Below are 23,062 nucleotides of genomic sequence, written 5' to 3'. Positions count from 1 at the left end.
GTTTATATGTTCAACTCCCAGAGGCACTGGTCATGAACCTATCAACAAGTTTAATTTCACTGGGAGCAGGAGAAAAGGAAAAGAACCCAACTTTCTTGCAGGTCATATGATCAGTAGCCCTTGAATCAATGATCCATAATGCAGAAGAGGTGGAGTTGGAGGAATGGTTTGCAGTTGCATATGTACCTGGCTGTTCTTTCGGTGTCTTCGAGCTGATTGAAGCCTTGAGTGCGGTCAACTATTGCTGTAAATCTGTGATGGCCTAATCTCTTAGATTGGATACATTGATTTTTGCGGCTGAGGTTTCCTCCCCCTTAACTTGGTACAATACTAGCACTTGCATTCCTTGGTTTCTGTCTCAAGTGAGGATGCAAGTCCCAATAGTTCTCTCGGGTGATCCTCCTCTTCCTACAACGAGAGCATTTGAGTTTCTCCTTTTCAGCAGGAGAAAGTGGGGCACGAATTGGTCCTTTCGTACCCACTTTTCCTTGCTTGAAACTTGTTGCAAAGGCTGATCATTAATGATAGATGCTTGAGCTCTCTCCTTTTACAATAGCCTTTCTATTGGCCTCCCCTCTTACATACTTATAGACTGATTCAAGTGAGGGCAGTAAGTCCTTTCCTAGAACCTATATTCTTTGAAGTTCAAAGTTAAGATGTAGGCTTGCTAAGAACTCAAAAATCCTTTGTTGCTAGGCCTATTTTATAATGGTATCTGGTGGGATTAATAGGCTGATAGTTGTTTAGTTCTTCCCACTTATGCCTTAGTATCCCAAAGTACTCTTCCAAAATCATTCCCCCTTGCTGCAAATTCGCTATTTCGCAATGCAATTGGTAAATCCTAGCCATATCATCTCGTTGTGAGTATGTTTTAGCACTGTCTCCTTTATATCTTTGCAGGCTTAAGAAACAATAGTTCCCAGTTGATACTTGACTGCATAGAATGAGGGAGCCATGCTATTATTATCGAGTTCTTAATTTCTGTATTCATCATGGGATTGATCATTTGTGTGAGGCTGTTTCACTCAATTTAAAAAAGCGGCTGGTCTAACGCCTAGGCGGGCTAGGGGGGTGCATAGCCTAGGCCTAGGCAGTCCTTTTGGGCTTTAGGTCCTTGAATACCAAGGGATTGTGCGTGCCCAAGGGCGAAAATGCCCTTTGTGGAGGGGGATTCTAGTCCTTTTCCCCTAAATAAGAGGAGAGGGGGGGGGGGGGGGGGGGGGGGGGAGGGTGGTGGTGGTGGTGGGTTATTGTGTCCTAAACCCCTTTTTTTACCGTTTAGAGTGGAAAAAAATAGAAAAAAGCTGCATTTTTGCATTTTGTAAGATTGATCAAGTAATTCAAAGTTTTGAAAAATCGATCCAAAATTCATCCTTTTGGTTTGGATTTGATTTTGTCGATTTTAAAAGCTTATTAGAGACGGTTTTGGGAAGAATTGGAGATTGGGAAACATCAAAAGTGGAAGATTGAAGATCGAGCAATCTAGGTTAGTGAAAAAACTTCTTATTTGAGATTGCTTTTGTTATTTCGAAATGTCTTCTTCTGGTTATATTAGAACGTCAATGGACTGTAGACTATGTGTTATTTCTAGTACTGAATTTGAACGTTGGATTATATTTTCCTATTTCTCTTAATGTGTTGTTAACTAGATGTCCAAGTCTCAAATACTTTGAACCTCAATATGCAATTTTTTTTACTGTGTATGGAGTTTGGACTAATGGTATGGAGTGTATGGACTATGGATGGACTATGTGTTATGCATGCTTAATGTGTTATGCCTCAACATGCATTTTTCCATAGAATTTGGACCTAAAACCATTAGATTAGACACCTACTCATGTTCTTCCACCTGGGCTGACGAGGCGGCTGCATAGGCGGTGGGCAGCCAGGACAACCCCGGCCGGCTAAGTGCAGCCTGGCTTTTTTTGGATTATTGCTTTCACCTTTCTTGTGATATAACCCAATTTTCTCTGGCTATCTATGAACTTTTTGGCAAATTGGGACCGTTCTAAGTACTTTGTCCCATCTAGCTCTATATGTAGTGATAATCAATCTTGGATGATCAGATTGACTGCTTCCCAAGGAAATATCATGCTTGATTTCTAACATTTTCTTCTCTCGAGAACTTGAAACCCTAATTTTTTTTTTTTTCCCTTCAAGGTACTAATTCCTTAGTTTCAAAGTTTGCAAAGATCCCCTTTTTCTGGTTTCTTTTGGCAAGAAAGATATGGAGTGTATTTATGGGACTTTTGTGTGGGATAAAAAAAAACGTCTAGGGCTTTTTACTGAGTTTAAGATACCTAAGAGTTTAGGATTAAATTTATTGGTAAAAGAAAATTGAGTTGATCCTGCCGCAAATGTGTGATTGCTGGAAATATGAGGTTGCTGGAAATGAAAAGAGTTTGGGATAAAAACTTATGTATAGGCAAGGAAAACGAGATGATCTTGCTAGAAATAATATGTTACTAATACACCGTCGCTTCAAGCCCAAGAAGAGAGAATAATTATGGTTCTAGTGTCGCTGGAGGCAATAGATATCCTATGGTCTCAGCCCTGCTTTGTTACCATGTTAAGATGGAGATAGAGGAGAGAGAATGTAATGTTCAAGCACATGATAAAGCAAATATAGATGTCTTTGCACTCTATACAAATTGTGGGGCAATTTGCCGTATGTATACACTGATCCCTGTGGAATTTGCAATATTGGGAAGTCAACATGTGTAGCTGTTACAACAAGAAAATAAAATATTGCATAAAATGGTTCATACCCACGTTGAGACCCAAATATAATAGCTATTACAACAGTAAAATAAAATACCTAAATATGATACATGTTACAACAGGAAAATCACTTAAATCATCATCATTTTAGCCATTTCCCAATTAATTGGGGTCGGCTACATGAATCTTGGTTCTCCATTCTGCTCTGTTAAAGGTCATATCCTCAGTGAGACCATAAGTCCCCATATCTTTTCAGACTACTTCCAACCATGTCCTTTTGGGCTTGCCTCTTGCCCTTTTTAGTCCTTCTATTTGAACTAATTTGCACCTCCTAACAGGTGTTGTACTTGGCCGGCGCCACACATGGCCAGCCCATCTAAGTCTACTCTCTCTCAGTTTATCGCCTATTGGTGCGACGCCTAAATTCTCTCGAATAGATTCATTGCGAATTCTATCCCTTTTTTTCTTCCCACTCATTCATCCCAACATCTTCATTTCTGCTACACTCATTCTATGGGTATATTATTTTTTGTTCGCTCAACATTCTGCCCCATAGAGCAAAGCTGGTCTCATCGCTGTCCTATAGAACTTGCCCTACAGCCTCATTGGTATGCGATGATTACATAAAATTCCACTTGCACATTTCCACTTCGCCCACCCAGCTCTAATTTTATGTGCGACATCTTCCTCGATCTTTTCCTATTCTACCATATTTAGGAAAATCACCTAAATATGGTAGAATATTTTACACATTATCACAACATTCAAGTTTTCGAAATCGACATGATGCCCATGGTGGTTACTGCAGGTTTTAGGTTTCTTTGATGGGCGTGGGCCCCATAATAGTCACTATAATTTTCTCCCTCATTAAATGCACTCACTTTCATTTCATCACGTCAAGTAAATGGTGCATTTTCAAAATAAGTTTAGGGATTCTTACACAATTGCTTCTTATAGTGCTAGAACTTGATGGCTACTTTTTAAAGATAATTAGGAAATAAATTTTGGTTCGATTTGAATGACATTCCTAGTAGTGCTAGAACCAGCGGCTATTTTTTAAAGATAATTGGAAAAGAGATTTGGGTTCAATTTGGATGACAATATAGAGCAACACAATGGCATAAGCAAATTCCATTCTCAATTATAAATATGAAATCAAAATCTCAGTTTCAAGTATACATGAGATAATATTTTTATGTTTTGTAAACACCACCACAAATTCCCTAGTGGATTACGGGGAACCCTTGACCTTAATTCTAATACTGTGATTATACATCAATTTCAATACTAGGGGAACGCTTGTTTAGGTCTTTATGACCTTTGAGGATCTTGGTTCCAATACTAGGGGAACCATGTTAACCATACTCAATACATTGAATCCAATGCTAAGGGATTCTTGCATAAGATTACTCTAGAACCTTGAACCTTTTTCCCTATGAAACAAATTTCCTGATGATTTTTTATGCGGTTCTAAGTTGTTGGGGGTTCATTCCCATAGATGTAGGAATCTTAAGTCCAATTAGGTTGAAACTCGATCCCATAGAGGTAGGAATCTTGATTCCACATGTATTGAAACTCTATTCCAAACTGGTATGGATCTCGATTTTAAAGAGGTAGGAATTGCGATTCCATTTGGTTGAAACTCAATTCCATAAAGGTAGGAGTCTCGATTCCATTTGGTTTGGAACTTGACTCCGATAAAGTAGGAATCTCATTTGCTACAATTCCCCATGCATGGATAGCAATTCCGACATCAGGAATCTTCCAGCCACCCACGATTTCTCAATTCCGATTCCTATATCGATTTGGAATCTCAGGCGTGTCCAACAACTATGAGAGATTCCATTTTGGAGTCATGTCTTATTTTGGGGGCTCCTTCATTGGCTCCATCATCATCTCATGTCAATGAACTGTGAGGACCCAGTGGATACACCATTGGACTTAGTATCCTTTCCAATATCGATGTATACCTATGAAGAAAAAAAAAATGGCCTTCTGTCAAATTGAAAAAAACAAAGAAAAAGGGATAGATTGTTGTAGCAGTTATTGTTCTAAAATGATGATGGATGGTGAAGACCCTATCAACTATGCTTTTTACCATGTTCCACTGGAATATTGCAGTGTTCAAGAACTTGAATGAGTCTGCTTGGACTCAAAACCTCCCCAAACTCCCCTTGCCACTTGCGGGGTGGGGGGGTGCTGGGGGATTAGAGAGAGAGAGAGAGAGAGAGAGAGAGAGAGAGAGAGAGAGGTTACATAATGGACCTGAAACAAAACAATGGTGAAGTGATTTCCTCAACATTTACCCAATTCACATTTGGTACACAGATTGAAGCTAGGGCTTGTCAAGTCTTTCTAAAGGGTCAAAACTAGGGTTTTTGGCTTGTCAAGGCTTTCTAAAAGATTGAAGCTTGGGATTTGTCTTATCAAGGCTTTAGATAGATCAAAGCTAGGTTTTTTGAAGGATTTCTCTCTGGTCCAGTGGGTTTGGAGAGTTAAAGAGAGGAAAATTCAGAAAGGTTAGAATTTCACTATAATTTTATCTATTTGTTATCATTTGTTTGGCTTTTATCTGAGGTTTTGCCATCTTCTATAAACCTTTTTTCCTTGTGCATCTATTCTCTTAATTTTTCCCATGTTTTCTGGTTTCTAATAAATATTTGGGATTTTTACCTCTCGATGCGGACTTTGGTGAGTGAACTCAGACTCACCCGTGTAATAACTTGGCCCATCTAGGGGTGAGTTCTACGACCAACCTGACTTTAAAAAACAGGGGAATATAGAATACTTTTCAAATCAGGAATTTTCCATGGGAAACTGCTGCAGAATAGATATATAGGAGTAAGTGAAGAAAGGAGAACCATGATTGTAATTTCACTTATTATCTTGTCAATAGTACTCAAATACATCATATCCTGCCTGTGTTTGAAAATTTAGAGAGTCATCAACAACATGGTGTATTGCATTTCTATGTCATGTGAAAATGGAAAAGTACTGCTTCTATTGTTACTTTGATCAACTAAATAATATGGAAGGGTTCCGCCCAATTGGTCAACTTGTGTCGGTCATGACAACCCAAAGCCCAGGCTTGTCTCCTCTTGCCAATAAAAAAAAAAAATAGTCAAGTACATACTACTCTTTAAATGCTTCTCTCATTCTCCATTTGAAATGAGGCTGAGTTATATTCTGCTTCTTCGTGTAGCATATGCGAGATGTTCGTCCTGGGGACCCTGATGATTTTTCAGAAACTCCATATATACCAGTTTACGTGATGCTTCCGGTGAGTGCCAATGCTTTTTATATTTAATTGGACACCTTGCTTTGTATGCCTTATAAAAAATTGGGAAGTACATTATAATCCAATGGTCTCTGGACAAGCCAAAGTCCATGGGATCATCATTCTCAACTGACGTGATGGACATTGATGATCTGATAGACTTTGGTTTTTCCATAGTGCATTGGATTTATAATGTACTTACCAATAAAAATAAAGAAAACTTATTGGTATAAGTTTTACTTATTTTACTACCCTGCATTGTATATCCTCTTTTTTATTTTCTTAGGCGTTCTTTAATTAAGATTCATGAGATCCATTTGTTTGCCTGTGCTTTGAGTAACAAAGCAAGACTCTTCCCATGATTGAACTGGTGTACGCTTCTTGTGAAGTATGTTCTTTTAATCCTCTGTTACTGCCATTGTAGTTAGGTATTATCAACAACTTCTGCCAATTGGTTGATCCAGAAGCTGTATGTCGTGATTTAAGGCGCTTAAAGTCCATAAATGTAGATGGAGTTATTGTTGAGTGCTGGTGGGGCATTGTTGAAGGATGGAGTCCACAAAAATATATATGGTCTGGCTATCGCGAACTCTTCAATATTGTCCGTGAAGTCAAGCTTAAGTTGCAGGTGATTTTCTTGTGCTTTATTTGATTGACAATGCTAGAAAAAATTTATACTGCCTCCATGAATGTGTTTATTGCAATATATGATTGACTATTTTTTCCCATTATTGCTTTTTATTGTATGACTGTTTTACTGATATTTGTCTAAAGTATTTCCGGTTTATTAATTTCTTCAGTCACTTGGAATCTGGTGCATGATTAATTGTGTCCTGCATGAACTGTTGTTAAAAAGGAATAAAGTTTGTTTCTTGAGTTACTTGGAATCTATGATCCGATTTGTGTTCATTGCAATAATGATCCGATTTATTGCAAAACAAGGACTATAGTTTATTAATTTCTTGAGTTACTATAGTTACCAGCTTAAATTTTTTTTTCTTGAGTTACTTGGAATCTGGTGCATGTTTAACTGTGTCCTGCGTGAACTGTTGTAAGAGTTTATTGATCTGTTGGCTAATACAATCTAATAGAATATACCCCTTCTTCATATTTTATATATATGTCATTTGTCAAAAAGTAAAATTCATAAATATGTGGTTCTTCCCAAATTCTCAATGTTTTAGGTAATATCAAGAACAATATGTGTATCTACTTGATGGATACACTGTTCTTCCGTCAAATCTTCTTGAGCAAAATTCAAAACTGCTGCCCCTTCCTGAAAAATTATATAATATGATGAATCCACATCCCTTTGAAAATTATTATGTTTCATATAAATTTTTAATTATTTTTTTGTTAATTTCCTTTAGAAAGTAATTATGTATCTGTTGCCTCATGACTTAAACATTTTACTGAATTGTTTCCTTGTTTATGCATTTGAAGGTTGTTATTGCGTATTAAAATACTTAATGAATCATGTCTTTGTTAATGTATTTGAAGATTGTTATGGCGTTTCATGAATGTCGGGCAAACGGAGGCAGTGAAATGTCAATCCCTCTTCCCAAGTGGATTTTGGAGATTGGCAAAGATCACCAGGATATATATTTCACAGATCGTGAAAGGAGGAGAAACGTAGAATGCCTCTCATGGGGCATTGACAAACAACGGGTACTCAAAGGAAGAACGGCCATAGAGGTACTTTATGTGGACTTTCTTATCATGCTTAATTGGGAACTGATAATCTTGAATAATTTGATATTTTTTCCTTTTCTTTAATGTACATAATGAGTATTCTACAAGAGCTTGCCGACCTGCTAGCTTTGAATGCGACTCTACAGAGGCTTGAAGCCCCATTAGAATTCTTTTTACTAAAATTTTAGTATCTTGAGTTCAAAATGCGTCGTATAAAAGTTAGGAAAAATCATAGGAAGTAGAAAATGCTATTTATATTGTAAGTATACAATTCTCCTGGTAGGACCCTTCGTAAAACATGGTGTTATGCTCCATGCAGGTTTATTTTGACTTTATGAGAAGCTTTCGAATGGAGTTTGATGACTTATTTGTTGAGAGTCTGATCTCTGCTGTTGAGATTGGATTGGGTCCTTCTGGGGAGCTTCAGTATCCTTCATTTCCAGAAAGGATGGGATGGAGATATCCTGGTATCGGTGAGTTTCAGGTATCCATTTTTTAGTCCGTTCTTTTGGTGTACTTTTCTTTTGCAAGAGAATTTTATTTGTTATATTTGGGGATCGTGGCTGAAGGTTCCTTCTGGGTATTTTTATTGGCACCAGTCTTAGGACTGTGCACAAACTCACAGTTCTTTTACATATTTGAATATTTTCTGCCACAAATTAAAAGAAACGAGTTGGAGTACATTATCATAACCTCTGTTCATGGATAATTTGTGGGGGCTCATATGTGATGAGAACTGTTTGGTAGCCCATTTTACATGTAAAAGGGAGAGGGACTGTTAGATTTCTGGGAGCAAAATGATCTTGTTGTCTCTTCAAAAGCAGAAGAAACCATGGTTGCACTCTAATGTTCAAATTATTAAGCGAAATAAGAACGAAGGATTTGATTGTTGTAAATGACAAACAAGCTCTAGACGAACTTGGCACCTGTAGAAGAACCAAGGATCTTGTTCTCTTCAAAAGCAGAAGAAACCATGGTTGCACTCTAATGTTGAAATTATTAAGCGAAATAAGAACCAAGGATTTGATTGTTGTAAATGACAAACAAGCTCTAGACGACCTGTAGAAGAACTCACAAAACCAGTCAGGAAGGTCCACACATCCGGCTATTGGAGAACTTTTATTCTTTCTATTTCTCCGCAAATAAATTTCTTTGGAGAAAATATATTTCTCAATTTAAAAACTCAAGAAAATCCCTGGAAAAATAAAGAAAATGGAGAACTCAAATATATTTCTCAATTTAAAAGCTCAAGAAAATACCTGGAAAAATAAAGAAAATGGAGAACTCAATATATTTCTCAATTTAAATAACGCAAGAAAATCCCTGGAAAACAGAAAAAACAACATATTCCCAAAAATCTCAAAAGCATCTCCCAAAATAGCATCATTATGTCCACTTCTGACTCCTAGCTACATGAAAGTCCGATTAAATGACATAGAATTATGAACACATTAATCACATTGATCAACCCTTCCGAGACTGCCATATTTCTGCTTCCCTTCTCAAATTTAGGAAAAATTGGGTCCTAAATCCTAAATTTGAGGTCATTCTTGTAAATCTGATTACGTACTTGATCCATTATAACCTAACCCAGAAGAACAGAAGATTAATTCATTGTATCTCTATGCAGTGTTATGACAAGTATTTACAGCACAGCCTAAGGAAAGCAGCCAAGTTAAGGGGTCACTCATTCTGGGCGCGGGGACCCGATAATGCTGGACAATACAACTCCCAGCCCCATGAGACTGGTTTCTTCTGTGATAGAGGTGATTATGACAGTTACTATGGGCGCTTCTTCCTTCAATGGTATTCTCAAGTTCTTATCGACCATGCGGACCATGTTCTAGCTTTGGCAAACCTGGCATTTGAAGGGACTCCGATTGTAGCTAAGGTGAGGGTTTGAAACTTGGTCACATTTTAAAGGTAAAATTTGTCACTTATTTATCACGCTATCTATGTATCTTTCTATCTATCTATTTGTTTTTCTACATACACACACACATAAAATAAAAATAAAATGGATAGTAGTTTACATTATGTTCCCAGTTGCCCGATTTTGATTTCATGGTTGAAAATACATGTTATCATTTGAATTTTAATCTTTTTTCTACAAATCGGGTTAGTCTTAAATTTTAGGAATATTCATTTGGAACCATCTCGCACCTATTTTAAAAAATTGGAAATGTTTTCTTTTTGTGCACCCTAATATGTAGTACACGTCCAAAATTTCATCTTGATCCAATTTGAAAAAAAAGATTAAAATTCAAATATATACTCATTTCAACCATCTGATCAAGATCTAACGGTTGGGAGTATAACCTAAATTTCTATTCATTTTAGGTGACAACTTATTGGTAGCTTTTTCTACACACACACACGTGCAGGCGCGCCCGCGCACGCACACACACACATGCATGCACGGACGCATGCGGACAGACACACACACATATATATATAAAATATATTTCGCAAAATATAAATTGACCAAAATACCCCCATAAATTTTCAGGGATATTTTGGCCAATTTATATTTTGCAAGTTATTTTTTTATATTTTTATTATATTCTCCTATTTTTTATGTACACACGCTCCAAATTTCAGATTATTCCGATTTGTAAGAAAAAAAATAAATAAAACACTACTGAACAACTGTGATCGTGCGATGAACTTTGGACGGTGATGAGCATAGGCAAAATCACTGTTCATTTTCGCCTATAGGCATTGCATAGTGTTATATATATATATATATATATATATATATATATAAATATATAGGGAGTCACTACTGTACGCCCATACGTGAATGGCCCATATTGAATCTGGGCCATTCTGTGGCCGATCTGACGCTCACGGATGTTTGATAGTGCTTGAATTTTAATTTTATTTTTTCTACAAATCTAAATCACTTGAAATTTTAGGCGTGTGTTCTTCTTATCAAGGCACACCTAATAAAAATATAAAAAATATAATTCGCATAAAACAAATTGACCAAAATACCCCCCGAAACTTTTTGGGGGTATTTTGGTCAATTTATTTCATGTAATTTTTTTATTTTTATTTTTCGTAGATTCACCTATTTTTGAATAACACACTTCTAAAATTTCAAGTGATTTGGATTTGTAGACAAACAATTAAAATTCAAACACTATCGGACATCGGTGAGCGTCAGATCAGCCAAAATTCAATCTAGGCCGTGGACATTTACTGTAGCAGTACGCACTTGGGCACACAACATCTTTTCCCATATATATATATATATATATATATATATATATATGTGGAGAGAGAGAGAGAGAGAGAGTGAGAGAGAGAGAGAGAGAGGGAAGTTTCAAAAATGGGCAGGGAGGATTTTGCCTGGATTTGAAGGGTGGAGGGAGGGTGGGACCTTCAACACTCATGTGTTTGGTGGGCATGGGCGGTTATATAGAGGGGACTTTTATTACTCATGTGCTTGCATGTTTGTATTTTGTGGCCATGGGTGTTTATGATGTTGTAGGCACGAGTCTTTTGTCTTCATGGAAAAAAGCATCCACCTTTCTGGTAGATTCCTTTGTCCAACTATGCCAGTTTTAAATTCATTACATATTTACTTTCGAGAAGGTTTACATCTCTCTCTCTCTCTCTCTTTATCATGATCTCTTAATACTTGAAATGAGTTTTTACAAGGTTTTGGTAATAGCTTATTGTGTTATGTGCAGATTCCAGCTGTATATTGGTGGTATAGGACTGCCAGCCATGCAGCAGAACTTACAGCAGGCTTCTATAACCCCTCAAATCAGGAGGGGTATACTCTGATTCTAAATATTCTCAAGAAGCATTCTGCAACATTCAGGTTTATATTCTCAGGATTGCAGTTAACTCCTCAGGATAATGATGAGACAATGGCAGATCCAGAAGGCTTGACTTGGCAGGTAAAAACTGTCATCTAGATAAATAGCATTTTCTGTTCTTGTGGAGGCAAATGAATCAATGTTCGTTTCAAAAAAATAGTACCATAATCCCATTGGTTCTAAATTTGGTAAAAAACTTCATTTTTTGGGAGTTCACTTGGCTAACGGAAAATAAAATAACACGAGATATTATTGACACTTAGCATCATGGTTCTTTATACCATTTTTATTAGGAGATATTTCCTCCACCACCAAATTATGGTCACACCGGTGGCTTATAAAATAATGCATTTTTTGCATTTCATTTAAGTATTAATGTAAATGACAAAGGTTACAATAATAAAAAATATGGTATTGTTATAGCATATCAATGATATAGTTGTATTTAACGTTAAAAAAAGAAGATATAGTTTTATTTTTCTTTGTATGTGAACATGCTCTCTCCCTCCCTCTCTCTCTCTCTCTCTCTCTCTCAGGTTCTGAATGCAGCATGGGATCAGAAAATGATTATTGCCAGTCAGAATGCAGTCCCATGTTATGATAGGGAAGGCTTCAATAGGATCCTAGAAACTGCAAAGCCGAGAAATGATCCAGATCGCCACCACCTTTCTTCCTTTGCATATCAAAGAATGTCTCCTTCTTTGATACAAAGGGCATCATTTTTCTCTGAGTTTGATCGTTTTGTCAAATCCATGCATGGTTAGTAGTCAAATCTGATTATAGTGCAATCTATATTATTTATTTGTTAGATTTTTATTCGCATTGACGGCTTCAATTTGTGATGTTTGTTAAATGTAAATAATTGTAGTTGTGTGACTTCATCTTGTATGTATTCTTATTTCTGTTGGTGTAATAACTGCTTTCCCCTGAAATTAGCGGTATGCTCTAGTAGGCTTAAGTTTAATGTTGGGTTAGGTCTTTTTGTATTTGTTAACTCCTGAGATTAAAGAGTTCTTCTGTTCTAGATGTAGTTTAGTTTCGTTTCACATTTTAAGAGTTGAGTTGATAATCATATCCTAATAGGCTTTTAGCTTTTTTCCATGTTTATGATGCAACCTTGGATTGGATTATAATAAATTTTTTATGAATAAAATTTATATTTACAAATACAATTTTGGTTTATTAATTTAGTTTAATTTTTTTGTGATGCTTTACTATTGTTATGGCATTTGAATTGTAGAATATTTAAATGCAGATGTAAACTATATATATATATATATATATATATATATATATATATATAGACACACACACACGCATACACCCATATGATGTAGGGATGTGTCATGTCTAGATGACATTTTGGGGTTCACATTTTTGACACTCACATCCGTGTCACTAATAGAAATGTGTGTCCATTTCTATGTAACAATGCTCCTATGACTTCCGCCAATGATAGGACTGGTTCCCTTTTGGGTCGCTTGTCTTGAATTCACCAGCTCTACTATTGGAGTGTTGGCTCTAATGGTTGGTGACCTTGGAGAAGGTCCTAAAAAGTAGTTCATCTTCAACATGAAAGCTTCCTACCCATGAATTTCAATTGCATGTATATTACGATGGACTTCTTTCCTAGGAGGGATGGTCTTTGATCCCTTGTTAGGGGATGGCTCATGGGAGATGAAGCTGCTTTCAATCTTTTCAGGGAGAGAGAGGAAATCGTGGGATTTTTAGGACAATTATTATGCAGTACAAATATTAGGGAGAGGATTGGGATTACTTATGAGTACTTTTGTGGATAAATCATGTATATGAGGGGAATTGTACAAATTGCTTTGAGTATCCATGCGGTTAAATTTTGATGGTGAATTATCACAAAAGAAAATTTTTTGATGGTGCCTCAAGTCAAGTCTAATTAGTTGACCCTCAAGACATCTCTACATTGTGTCTCTTGTCTATGTCAATGTTGTCTTTTACAATTAATAAAATCCATCTCTCTCTCTCTCTCTCTCTCTACACACACACACACACACACACTCTCAAGGGTTGGATCAATCTATTTTCCTCTGTTTTCAAGAGGGAGAAGTGCGGATAATTGGGATGGTGGTAATGTCAGATGAGCAATACAAGAAATATCAAGTGCTGTTAACCCTCAAAATATGTTATCTGAATGAGTGTTTATGTTATTGACTTCGTGACATGGTTTATATGTGGCTTTCACACATCTCAATTATATCTGCATATATAGTTCTGATATATATATGTGGTGTGAAATTGTATTTCATTGTATATCACGTTTCACATATTAATGTGCTTTTTGCATGAGTAATTTTATTGTCTCCAAATTTCCACGTGTTTTTGTTTTTTGGTTGAACATGTTAACCTTTATATGGTAAAAGAGTCCAAGATATCAAAAAATAGGCTTCCCACAGAGCAGGAGCTCTGTAAACAAAAAAAGGTTCATCTCAGCAAGGGGTGCACAGTATAACCAAAAAGATAGGCCGCCCCTAAAGGGGAAGGGGGTGGGTGTGGGGAGGGGGGGGGGGAGGGGAGGGGGGGAGAGAAATATACAAGGAGTTGGAGGGCCCGTAAAGATGCAGAAAACACTTCTTAATCAGAGGCCATCAAGAGGAGGGGTTAATATGTTGTCCAAAGATGATGTAGCGGCCTCCTTAGTGAGGGTGTCAGCTTCTTGGTTTGATTCCCGCGAAGTATCCCTCCATAAGATGAGCGTATCCCTGCAGAGGTGTGCAATTTCGTCAAAGATGCGAGCGAGTGGCGAAGGGTAGGGAGTAGATCTAGAAGTCCAATTAATTATCTTACAGTCTCCCTCAATCACAACCGAGGAGTTCCACTGAGGGTTGAGCCACTTGATCCCCTCAAGTAAGTCTCTGCTGTCATAGAGTCAGCATGGCCGATGTTTTTGGAGGAGGAAGCAATGGTGGAGCCACAATGGTCACTGAGGAGAGCCCTGATTCTCGAGGGGCTAGGGTTGCCCAGGGAGCAGCCACCAAAGTTGTGCTTGATTTGTTCTAGGTCAGGTGGCCTCCAAAAGGAAGCACGAGGGATATGGATTTGTCTATAGAGAAGAATGGTTTCCCAGTCTTGATAGAATGTGGTGTGAGATACACTTTAAACCGCTTGTGGTTGGAAGCCCAAAAAATTACCCAGGATTTGTTCTTGGCAAAGAGAGCAGCCGATGATGCCCATTCACCTCGGAAGATCCTATCATTGCGCTCGATCCACAAGGCCCAAATGGTAGCTGCAACCGTAGCCTTCCAGAGTAAAATGTCTGATTTTGGCCACGGGGAAGGGTGCAGAGAGTTTAGAAGCTGAGGGACAGAAGATGGTGTCACCCATTGATGTTTAAAGAGCCGGAGGATAGCTCCCTAGAGTTTATGGGCAAAGGGGCATAAGAGGAAAAGATGAGCATTGCTTTCCTTGTCTGCGAAGCATAACACACATCTATTGGGAATGGGAAAACCCCTCCTCTACAAGTGGTCAACCATGAGAACCCTCTCTGACAGGGCCAACCACAGAAAGACCTGAATTTTTGGAGGGGCAAAAGAAGACCAAGCTTGAGCTACTATGGATGTGGGAGACAGAGGGAAAGTGGGTGGCTGAAGGAGTTTCTGATAGGAGGAAACCGAGAACCTCCTAGAGGGACATGGAGTCCAAATGATGTGGCCCGGACCATAGTTTGTTGGAAACGCTTGGGAACCCGAATCGTTTTAGGAATTGGAATCGCGAAATCGCGGCCGGCTAGAAGATTCATGTCTTCGGAATCGTTGTCCGTACAATAGCAATCGCTAAGAACGAGATTCCTAGTTTTTGAGAATCATGTTTCGATCGAAATAGATCCAAGTTTCATCCACGTATGGAATCGAGATTCTGTCCTCCTTGGAATCGAGATTCCCAATTCCTTGGAATCGACACTCCAAGAGTCAAGATACATTAATATGCGGAATCGAGTTTCTGACATCTATGGAATCGAGTTTCTGACATATGTGGAACATAGTACGTTGTGGTTTCGAATTGTGATTCTAACATATTTGGAATCAAGTTTCTAAAGTACATGGATCAGAGATCCATACCAGTTTGGCATCGAGATTTACAATAATATAGACTATGGAATGCGTTTGACGACCCCTACCAGGAATCAAGATTTCATTTTTATGGAGAAGGAAGCAACAAACACCTCTTGAGCCTCATCAACTTTAGAACCTATATTGGATATCTCTTATTAGAAGGTTTCCCTAATTTTAAAGTGAGTGTGTTGACTATTGAACTTACAGTCTTTATATACAAAAAAAAGTATTTCTAAATTGTGATTTTGACTTCATTATTATAAAGACAAAATAAGATTATGTCTGCGCCATGGTTTGTTTAATTATGTGTTGTATTTACCAATTATATTTTAAATTTAAAGTAAAGCACAAGTAAAATAATGAAACCCTGCAACCACTAGAAGCATTCGAAGGAAAATTTTTACTCCATTTGACGTGGAATCATGATTTAATCCTCGCTTGAATCCAGATTCGATATATTTAGGAACGTTAACCTACAATTAATGAGTTCAAATTTCTAAAGATGTGTTGGATCAAGATTTCAAAATTAAGGAATCGAGTTTCCTTGGTTCAAATAAATGGTTCTAAAGATGTGTTGAATTGAGATTCTGAAATTAAGGAATCAAGTTTCCTTAATTCCGAAAATAGTTTCTAAAGATGTGTTGAATCGAGATTCTGAAATTATGGAATCGAGTTTCCTTGTTCCGAAAAACGGTTTCTGTGGAGATTCCTTAACGGAAACGTGGAATCGGGTTTCGGAATCGGAAACGCGAGGTCGGTGGAGAGATTCCTATAACTATGGCCCGGACGCTGAGGAGCAAGGAACCAGTTCTGGAGGGCTGCAACAAGGTTTCAAAAGTTGGAAGTTTCCGTTTCATTGAGTGCTCTCCTGAAAGCCGGACTCCATGATCTTGAGGTGCCTGATAGGGTCATTTCGTTGGCCATCGATGCTCCTTGGTTTCGAGTTAGGCTGAATGAGGATGGGTACAGGTCCTTGAGAGGAGTATGCCCGAACCACAAGTTGTATTAGAAACGAATACGAGAATCTTCCTTGGGGTGAAAATGGAGGAGACTTTTAAAGAGGGCACAGGTGAAGAGGATAAAATTCCAGATTTTGGAAGATCTACTGTTGGGCCTGCATTCTGGCACCCAAGTGGAAGAGTCTAATCGATATTTGTGTCGCAAATCCGTGTCCATAGCTGGTCCTGTTGGATGGCAAGGCGCCACCACCATCTTCCAAGCAAGGCCGTGTTGTGTTTCCTCAGGTTTTGAATGCCAAGTCCACCGAGATGCTTAGGCTGGCATAGTTTCTCTCAAGAGATGAGGTGGAACTTATGGGTAGTGACCTTGCTTGACCAAAAGAATCTGCAAAAGGTTGCTCGAGTCAAAAAGTAACTGCGGCTGGCATGTGGAATATGGACATCTGGTGCACCGGGATATTGGCAAGGTGGCCTTGATGAGGTTTAATCTCCCCGCCAGGGAGATAAAATGACCCTTCTAGCCTGCAAGTACCACACCACATATGAGCCTTCCTGTTTTCTCCGCCGTGGTCTCTCTAATGCGGTCTTTGTTTGCTCCCGACCGACTTTCAACCCTTTTTTATACGCGGTCGACCTTGTCGATGATATGCGACCGCAAACACTTCTTGGGTTTGCCAATGCAAAGAGGCAATCCCAAATAATTTGAAGGGAGGGGTTATGCTTGGCATCCCCAGTTGTCTGCAAAGGACTGAGTGACTTGGAGATCCAAAGCAACCCCTATCATCTTGGATTTGTTTAGTTTTACTTTGAAGCTCATGGAAAGCTCGAAACATCTTATGAAGAGAAAGAGGTTATCGAGTTCCTGTTGGGAGGCGTTGCAAAAGACGAGGGTATCGTCTGCATACTGGAGGTGGGTGGTAATAGGGCCCTGGGGTCCACAATTAAAGCCATGCATTCTTTCTGATGAGAACATCCTTGAGATGGCCCGATTGAAAACCTCTGCCGATATAGCAAAGAGAAACGGGGAGAGGGGATCGCCTTACCTAGGTCCCCCTAGAGGAGGGGAAGAAACCAGTGTTCACAAAATCGGGTGGTTCAAATCGGAACCACCCGGTTAGATCGGAATTGGTCACTGGACGGCTTTGGTGATCCGATCGTGTATTTTAAAAAGAAATTCAAAAACATTATATAAAATCCCAAAAAATAAGGGATTTGTTTGTTATGTGTTTTTTAATGTTTTTCATTATTTTGGCAAAGATTGGAAAGTGTTTTGGCCATTAATGCTTATCTTTACATTTTTCCCATTTTTTTTGAAAAATTTCAAAAATACCCCTGGTCACAAATCTATTTTTTAAAACCCATTTTTCACTAATTTTCAAATTCATTTGGACGTTCTTTGTTTTTTCTTTTTTCTTTTTTTTTGTTTTGTTTGGTTTTTTATTTTTTTGGGTAAGTAGGATGTGCTTTGTTTTATCATTGCTTTAAATATACTTTTCATATATTTTTTTGTTTTTTTTATAGTTTTTACACACTTTTTTGATCGCCCGGTACTTGCCGTTAGGCCGATTGAACCGGCCGGTTTACCGATTACTCAGTACTGGCCCTTTGCCGGTTCTGAGTCCGGTTCGATTTTCGAACACTGGAAGAAACCTTTGGGCGACCCGTCCTAGTGCCTCATCCAAAAGCGCCTAGTCTACATGGTCATACACTTTTTCTCAATCTAGTTTATTGACCAGATTGGGTAATTTCGCTAAGTGTTTTGAATGGATGTAGTTATGGGCTACAGGAGCCCTATCGAGGATTTGTCTGTCTTTGACAATAACCCCCTTCAGGCGAGTTGTTAGGACTTTGGAAATAATTTTGTAGGTGGAGTTGATAAGGGTGATAGTCTTTAAGTTGCTTGGCTCCTTCGATTTTATGGATGAGGGTAATGAAGGTAGGATTCATCGCCCTGTGGACGGCGCCCCTGGATTGGAATTCTTTGAAGAGAACTGGGATGTCGATGCAGAGAGAGTCCCCAAGTATTTTACAGGGAGCCATCAGAAAGCCGTTGGGTCCAGGGGCCCTGTCAAAAGCAAGTTGGTTGATAGCCGAAATGATTTCTTTTTCTGAGAAGGGTCTCTTTAGCCAAGATGCTTTATTGGGGGGAGAGAGAGGAAAGAGAGGTCACCCATTGTGGGTCTGGAACTAGAGGAGGCAGAAAAGAGCCACTTAAAGAAGGAAATTATGGCTTCTTTGACCTCAAAGAGTTGGTCAAGAGTTTTATCACCTACTGAGAGGTGTGACATTGTATTGTCTATGCGTCTACAATTGGAAATTTTGTGGAAAAAAGAGGTATCGAGGTCCGCAGACTGGAGCCATTTGATCCCGGACCTCTGATGCCAAAAAATCTCTTCTTTTTTAAGGAGACTGGGAATCAATCTTGAGTTGGGATCTCATTTGCTGCTCGGAATCAAAGAGAGGCCTAGAATCTTCCGCGCTGTCTAGGCTGTGGATAGACAGGAGGGTTGAGGATAGAGTCTTGGAAAGATTCAGGCAGCTGACGGCTCCAATCTTTAAGAGAAGACTTAGGAAACTGGAGTTTACGTTGAATCTTAAATCCCACCCAGCCGTGAGCCAGCGAGGAGAGAATCTCACCAGGCAGGGAATTGGGTCTTGACGGAGCATTCTTCTAACCAAACCCATTCAAATCTTAAAGGTTTGGGACCTCTAGATGCGAGGTTAGTGTCCAACAGAATTAGGCAATGATCGGAAGTGGGTTTTGGCAAAGCAAAAACATGGGACCCTGGAAAAGAGGAGTCCCAATCCATACTGACCAGGAAACGGTAAAGTTTAGAGAGGGACGGGGTGGAGTAGTGGATGGACCACGTGAATTGCCCCCCCTGGATTGGCATATCAATTGGGTTGTTATGGAAGACAATCAAAAAAATTCAGCATGGCTTGAGAAATCCTAGAACTAGTATTCCTCTCAAAAGACCACCTAGTGACATTATAGTCCTCACCTAGGCAGTAGGTGGGGTGGGGGAGAGGTGATAAGGTTAAGTTCATCCCAGAACTGAGGTCTAAGAGATTCCACATTGGGGCCGTAGACTTCACTGAACTTCCAGCACAGACCATCGGGATTCGGGATAGCAAAACAGAAATTGAGAAAGAGGCAATGTGGGTGGAGGAGAGGTTATGGGCATTAGAGTCCCAAATGACCCAGGTGCCCCCCCAAGCCCCCGTGGCAGGCAACGATTCCCACTGACATGGGCTACAGCCCCAAACTTGTCTTACTTGAAGGAGAGGGGAGTTTAGTTTTGGCAAGGGCTAAAATGGTTGGGTGGTGTTTGAGACAGAGGTCCCTAACCGCAATTTCTTTTGGGGATGTCCCAAACCTCTCACATTCCAAGAGATGATAATCATCTTGGCGATATGAGGTGGGGGACACTCCTAGGAGAGCATCTGGGAAGGAAGCCATTGAGGGGGATATCAAGGTGGGGGACACTCCTAGGAGAGCATCTGGGAAGGAAGCCATTGAGGGGGATATTAAGGTGGGGGACACTCCTAGGAGAGCATCTGGGAAGGAAGCCATTGAGGGGGATATCAATGGCAGAGGGGGCTAAAAAGAGAGAGAGGGGGGTAGGTTTGTCATGGTTGATACTGCAATCGAGGTTTGAGACCTCCCGCTTGACCTTGCAACTTACCTCATTGTTGACGAGGGATGAGTCCACAGATGGGTAAGAGGGGCGAGAGGAAGAGCCATCAGAGGAGGACTCGGCCAGGTTGGCTAGGGGAGCCATCCATGGCAGAGGGGGAGGAATAAAGGGGGGGGAAGATTGGGGAGGGGGGTGGGAGAAGGGTCGTTGGGATCATTGATGGCCGAGGGGCATGAAAGGGTTATGGGTGGGGGTTGGGGAATGGGAAAGGGGATGGGGAAGTTGGTTGGGGGGAAGGGGGAGGGGAATCGGCTGAGCCTTCAGGGGGCATATTCTCCAATGGATCACCAAAAACAAAAACTGTTTCCCGAGGGGACACGGGGGGCGGGCAGAGGCTGTGAAAAGCTGACCACACTGTAAAGGCGGTGAGGAAGGTGCGCCGAAATTTCCAAATGTCATAGTAATATAGGGCATTCCAAAAATTTTAACACTTGGCTTAGGCTTAGGCTTAGAACTTGCCACTTGGGCGAGCTGAGTGACTAGGGCAAGTCTAGTCCACTCACTCGAGTCCTACTTGAGACTCCCAAAGATTAAAAAAGATCCAAAAAAGGGCAAAAAAAATAAATATAGGAAAAAAGAAAGAAAGAAATGGTAAAACACATCCAAAGTCTATAAAAGACGGGAAAAAAGGGTTTCAAAGTATAAAAAAAAAAAGATAACTGGTTAAAAATCATTTTCCACGAATCTTGAGAAAAATTAGAACAATAGGAAAATTAGAAAAAATAATAAATAGTTCTACAAAACTAATTATAGATTTATAATTTCTGAGACAAATGTTGGATCAATTATAATTAATTACTGTAAATGAGAGAGGAGAGAGAGGGAGAGGTCTTCTTTTTTGGCTTTTGCTTTAGCATTCTCTTCTTTCATTAGCATTTGCTTTCCTTGTTATCGTATTTTGTTTTTCTCAGTTATAAATTTTGAAGCATAATAGGAAATATATACGTAGAATGTTTGAACATTTCTCTAATGTCGTATTGAACAAACATATGCAGGAGAAGCCGTTATTGATGCTCAGGTCTAACTAACAAGTAGGGGTGACCTCTAAATTGGCCAGGATTTCGTGGGGTTGCATTCTATAGAGAGAAACTGGGAATAGAAAAGAAAAGAAATAAGAAGAAGGGAGAACAAATGGGATTTGGTTTTTTCCCAGTGTAGTACGATGGTAATGCTCCAACTTCTTTGGATCTCTTGATTTTCTTCCTTTTTTTTATTATTTATTTGTGTTTTTCTCATTTTGTGGTTGCATTGTGGATGGAATATGGTGCTTTTTCTTTTCTTTTATTTTTCGGTGTGCACAGTTCTTTCCATATTAGAAAAAAAGAGGGAAAAAACCAGCTCTTTTGCAGGTGAGCAAACCTTTCCTTCTCTCTCTCTCGCTCTATTTCTCTCTCTCTCTCTCTCTCTCAATGTGTTTTTGACTTGTCGACAATCTCTCTCGCCCTATTTCTCTCTCTCTCTCTCTCAATGTGTTTTTGACTTGTCGACAAATTCTGTAAAGGACACTCACTTTGAGAGCGTGAATGTTTTCACTCGAAGGTATAAAACAAATTCCTCCTTTTGATCTTCAAAGCCATGATATCTTTTCACTTTGGCTTAGCGGCAGAAATCCCAATTTGGAGCCCAAACATGGGTTACCTTTCTTTAGTTCTCTAGGCTTTTTGGGTGAAGGCACGGAACCCTTGGAAGTTTTATATGAGCCAAATAAAGACAAACCAAGGAACCCCCCCCCTCCCCTTCCTTTTTTTTGTTTTTTAAATATAAAGAATCATATTTAATTGTTATTGAATAATAAATGAGAAATACCAGTTTCCATTGATGGAGCACCTAGCTAACGCCTTCTAGGTTTTATATTTTCTCATTTTGGTTTTTACTATTTTAAACTTTATCCTAAATATATCTGGGGTCAGCTAAATAAATTTTGCTCTCTCATTCCTCTCTATGAAGGACTATACAGATCATGAGTCATCATTTTTTTTTTCTTACTATTTTCATTCATGTCCTTTTAGAGTTTTTTACTTGAATTAAATTAGCCCTCATAACTTGTGTTGTTATAGAGCTTTTTACTTGAATTAAATTAGCCCTCAGAACTTGTGTTGTTATAAGGTGACGCTATACGTAATCATACCACTGAAAGTTATTTTTTCTCATTTTATCACCTATTAGAGTTACCTTTAAGTTTTCACGAATCTATTGATTCTCAATCTATCTTAGTAATTCATCCATTTCAACATCATCATGTCAGCTACATTCTTTTTATAAATTTGTTGTTTTGTTTATCGCACAATTTTCTATTCTATAAAGCATGGGTGGTCTTACAAAATGTCTTATAAAATTTCTCATTGAGATTCGTTGGTATGCGACCATTACATAATATTCTAGAAGCACATTTCCTTTTTGTCCATCCAACTCTAATTTTATAAGCAACATATTTTTTAATGTCTGCGGTCTTAAGGATTATCAACTCAATGTATCGAAAATAATCTCTATTATGTACTTTTTGGTCATCAATGTTAATTAATTCTTTTTGTTCCGCATTATTATTATTAAACTTGCATTTTACATGTTTTGTTTTGGTCTTGTTAATTTTAGAAGCTTAGATTCTAAAATATCTCGAAAGTTCTAACTTTGCGTTTACGTCATCTCTAGTCTCATTAATCAAAACTATATCATTTACAAATAATATATGGACATAGTTTCTATGTGGCCATCATGTATTCTAGAAATGCGGGCTTGGAAAATAGTATATTTTTTAAATATAATTTGAACCTAATTTTTAGAGGATATATAATCTTTAACA

General features: G+C 38.7%; 1 protein-coding gene across 3 annotated transcripts in view; it reads left to right on the top strand.

Annotated features, from left to right (window-relative positions):
- Positions 1 to 21,620, top strand: part of BMY2 (beta-amylase 2) — a 34,220-nt gene extending 12,600 nt beyond the window's left edge. For 2 of the 3 annotated variants that reach the window (XM_011625709.3, XM_088860705.1), the window contains 8 exons: positions 5,924 to 6,001; positions 6,423 to 6,626; positions 7,499 to 7,693; positions 8,010 to 8,174; positions 9,321 to 9,581; positions 11,389 to 11,601; positions 12,057 to 12,279; positions 21,258 to 21,620. In XM_011625709.3, coding sequence (XP_011624011.2) covers positions 5,924 to 6,001; positions 6,423 to 6,626; positions 7,499 to 7,693; positions 8,010 to 8,174; positions 9,321 to 9,581; positions 11,389 to 11,601; positions 12,057 to 12,279; positions 21,258 to 21,286 — 1,368 coding nt within the window. In that variant the 3' untranslated portion in view covers positions 21,287 to 21,620. The remainder of the gene's footprint in view (positions 1 to 5,923; positions 6,002 to 6,422; positions 6,627 to 7,498; positions 7,694 to 8,009; positions 8,175 to 9,320; positions 9,582 to 11,388; positions 11,602 to 12,056; positions 12,280 to 21,257) is intronic. The other variant, XR_016051169.1, reaches the window with a different exon arrangement.
- Positions 21,621 to 23,062: the final 1,442 nt, after the last annotated feature.

This window comes from Amborella trichopoda, chromosome 3, assembly GCF_054954075.1.
Source record: "Amborella trichopoda isolate Santa Cruz 75 chromosome 3, AtrichopodaSantaCruz75HAP2 v2.0, whole genome shotgun sequence".
Classification (NCBI taxonomy): Eukaryota; Viridiplantae; Streptophyta; class Magnoliopsida; order Amborellales; family Amborellaceae; genus Amborella; species Amborella trichopoda.
The sequence above is the reverse complement of the archived record's forward strand: the minus strand, read 5'-3'. Positions and strand labels throughout refer to the sequence as shown.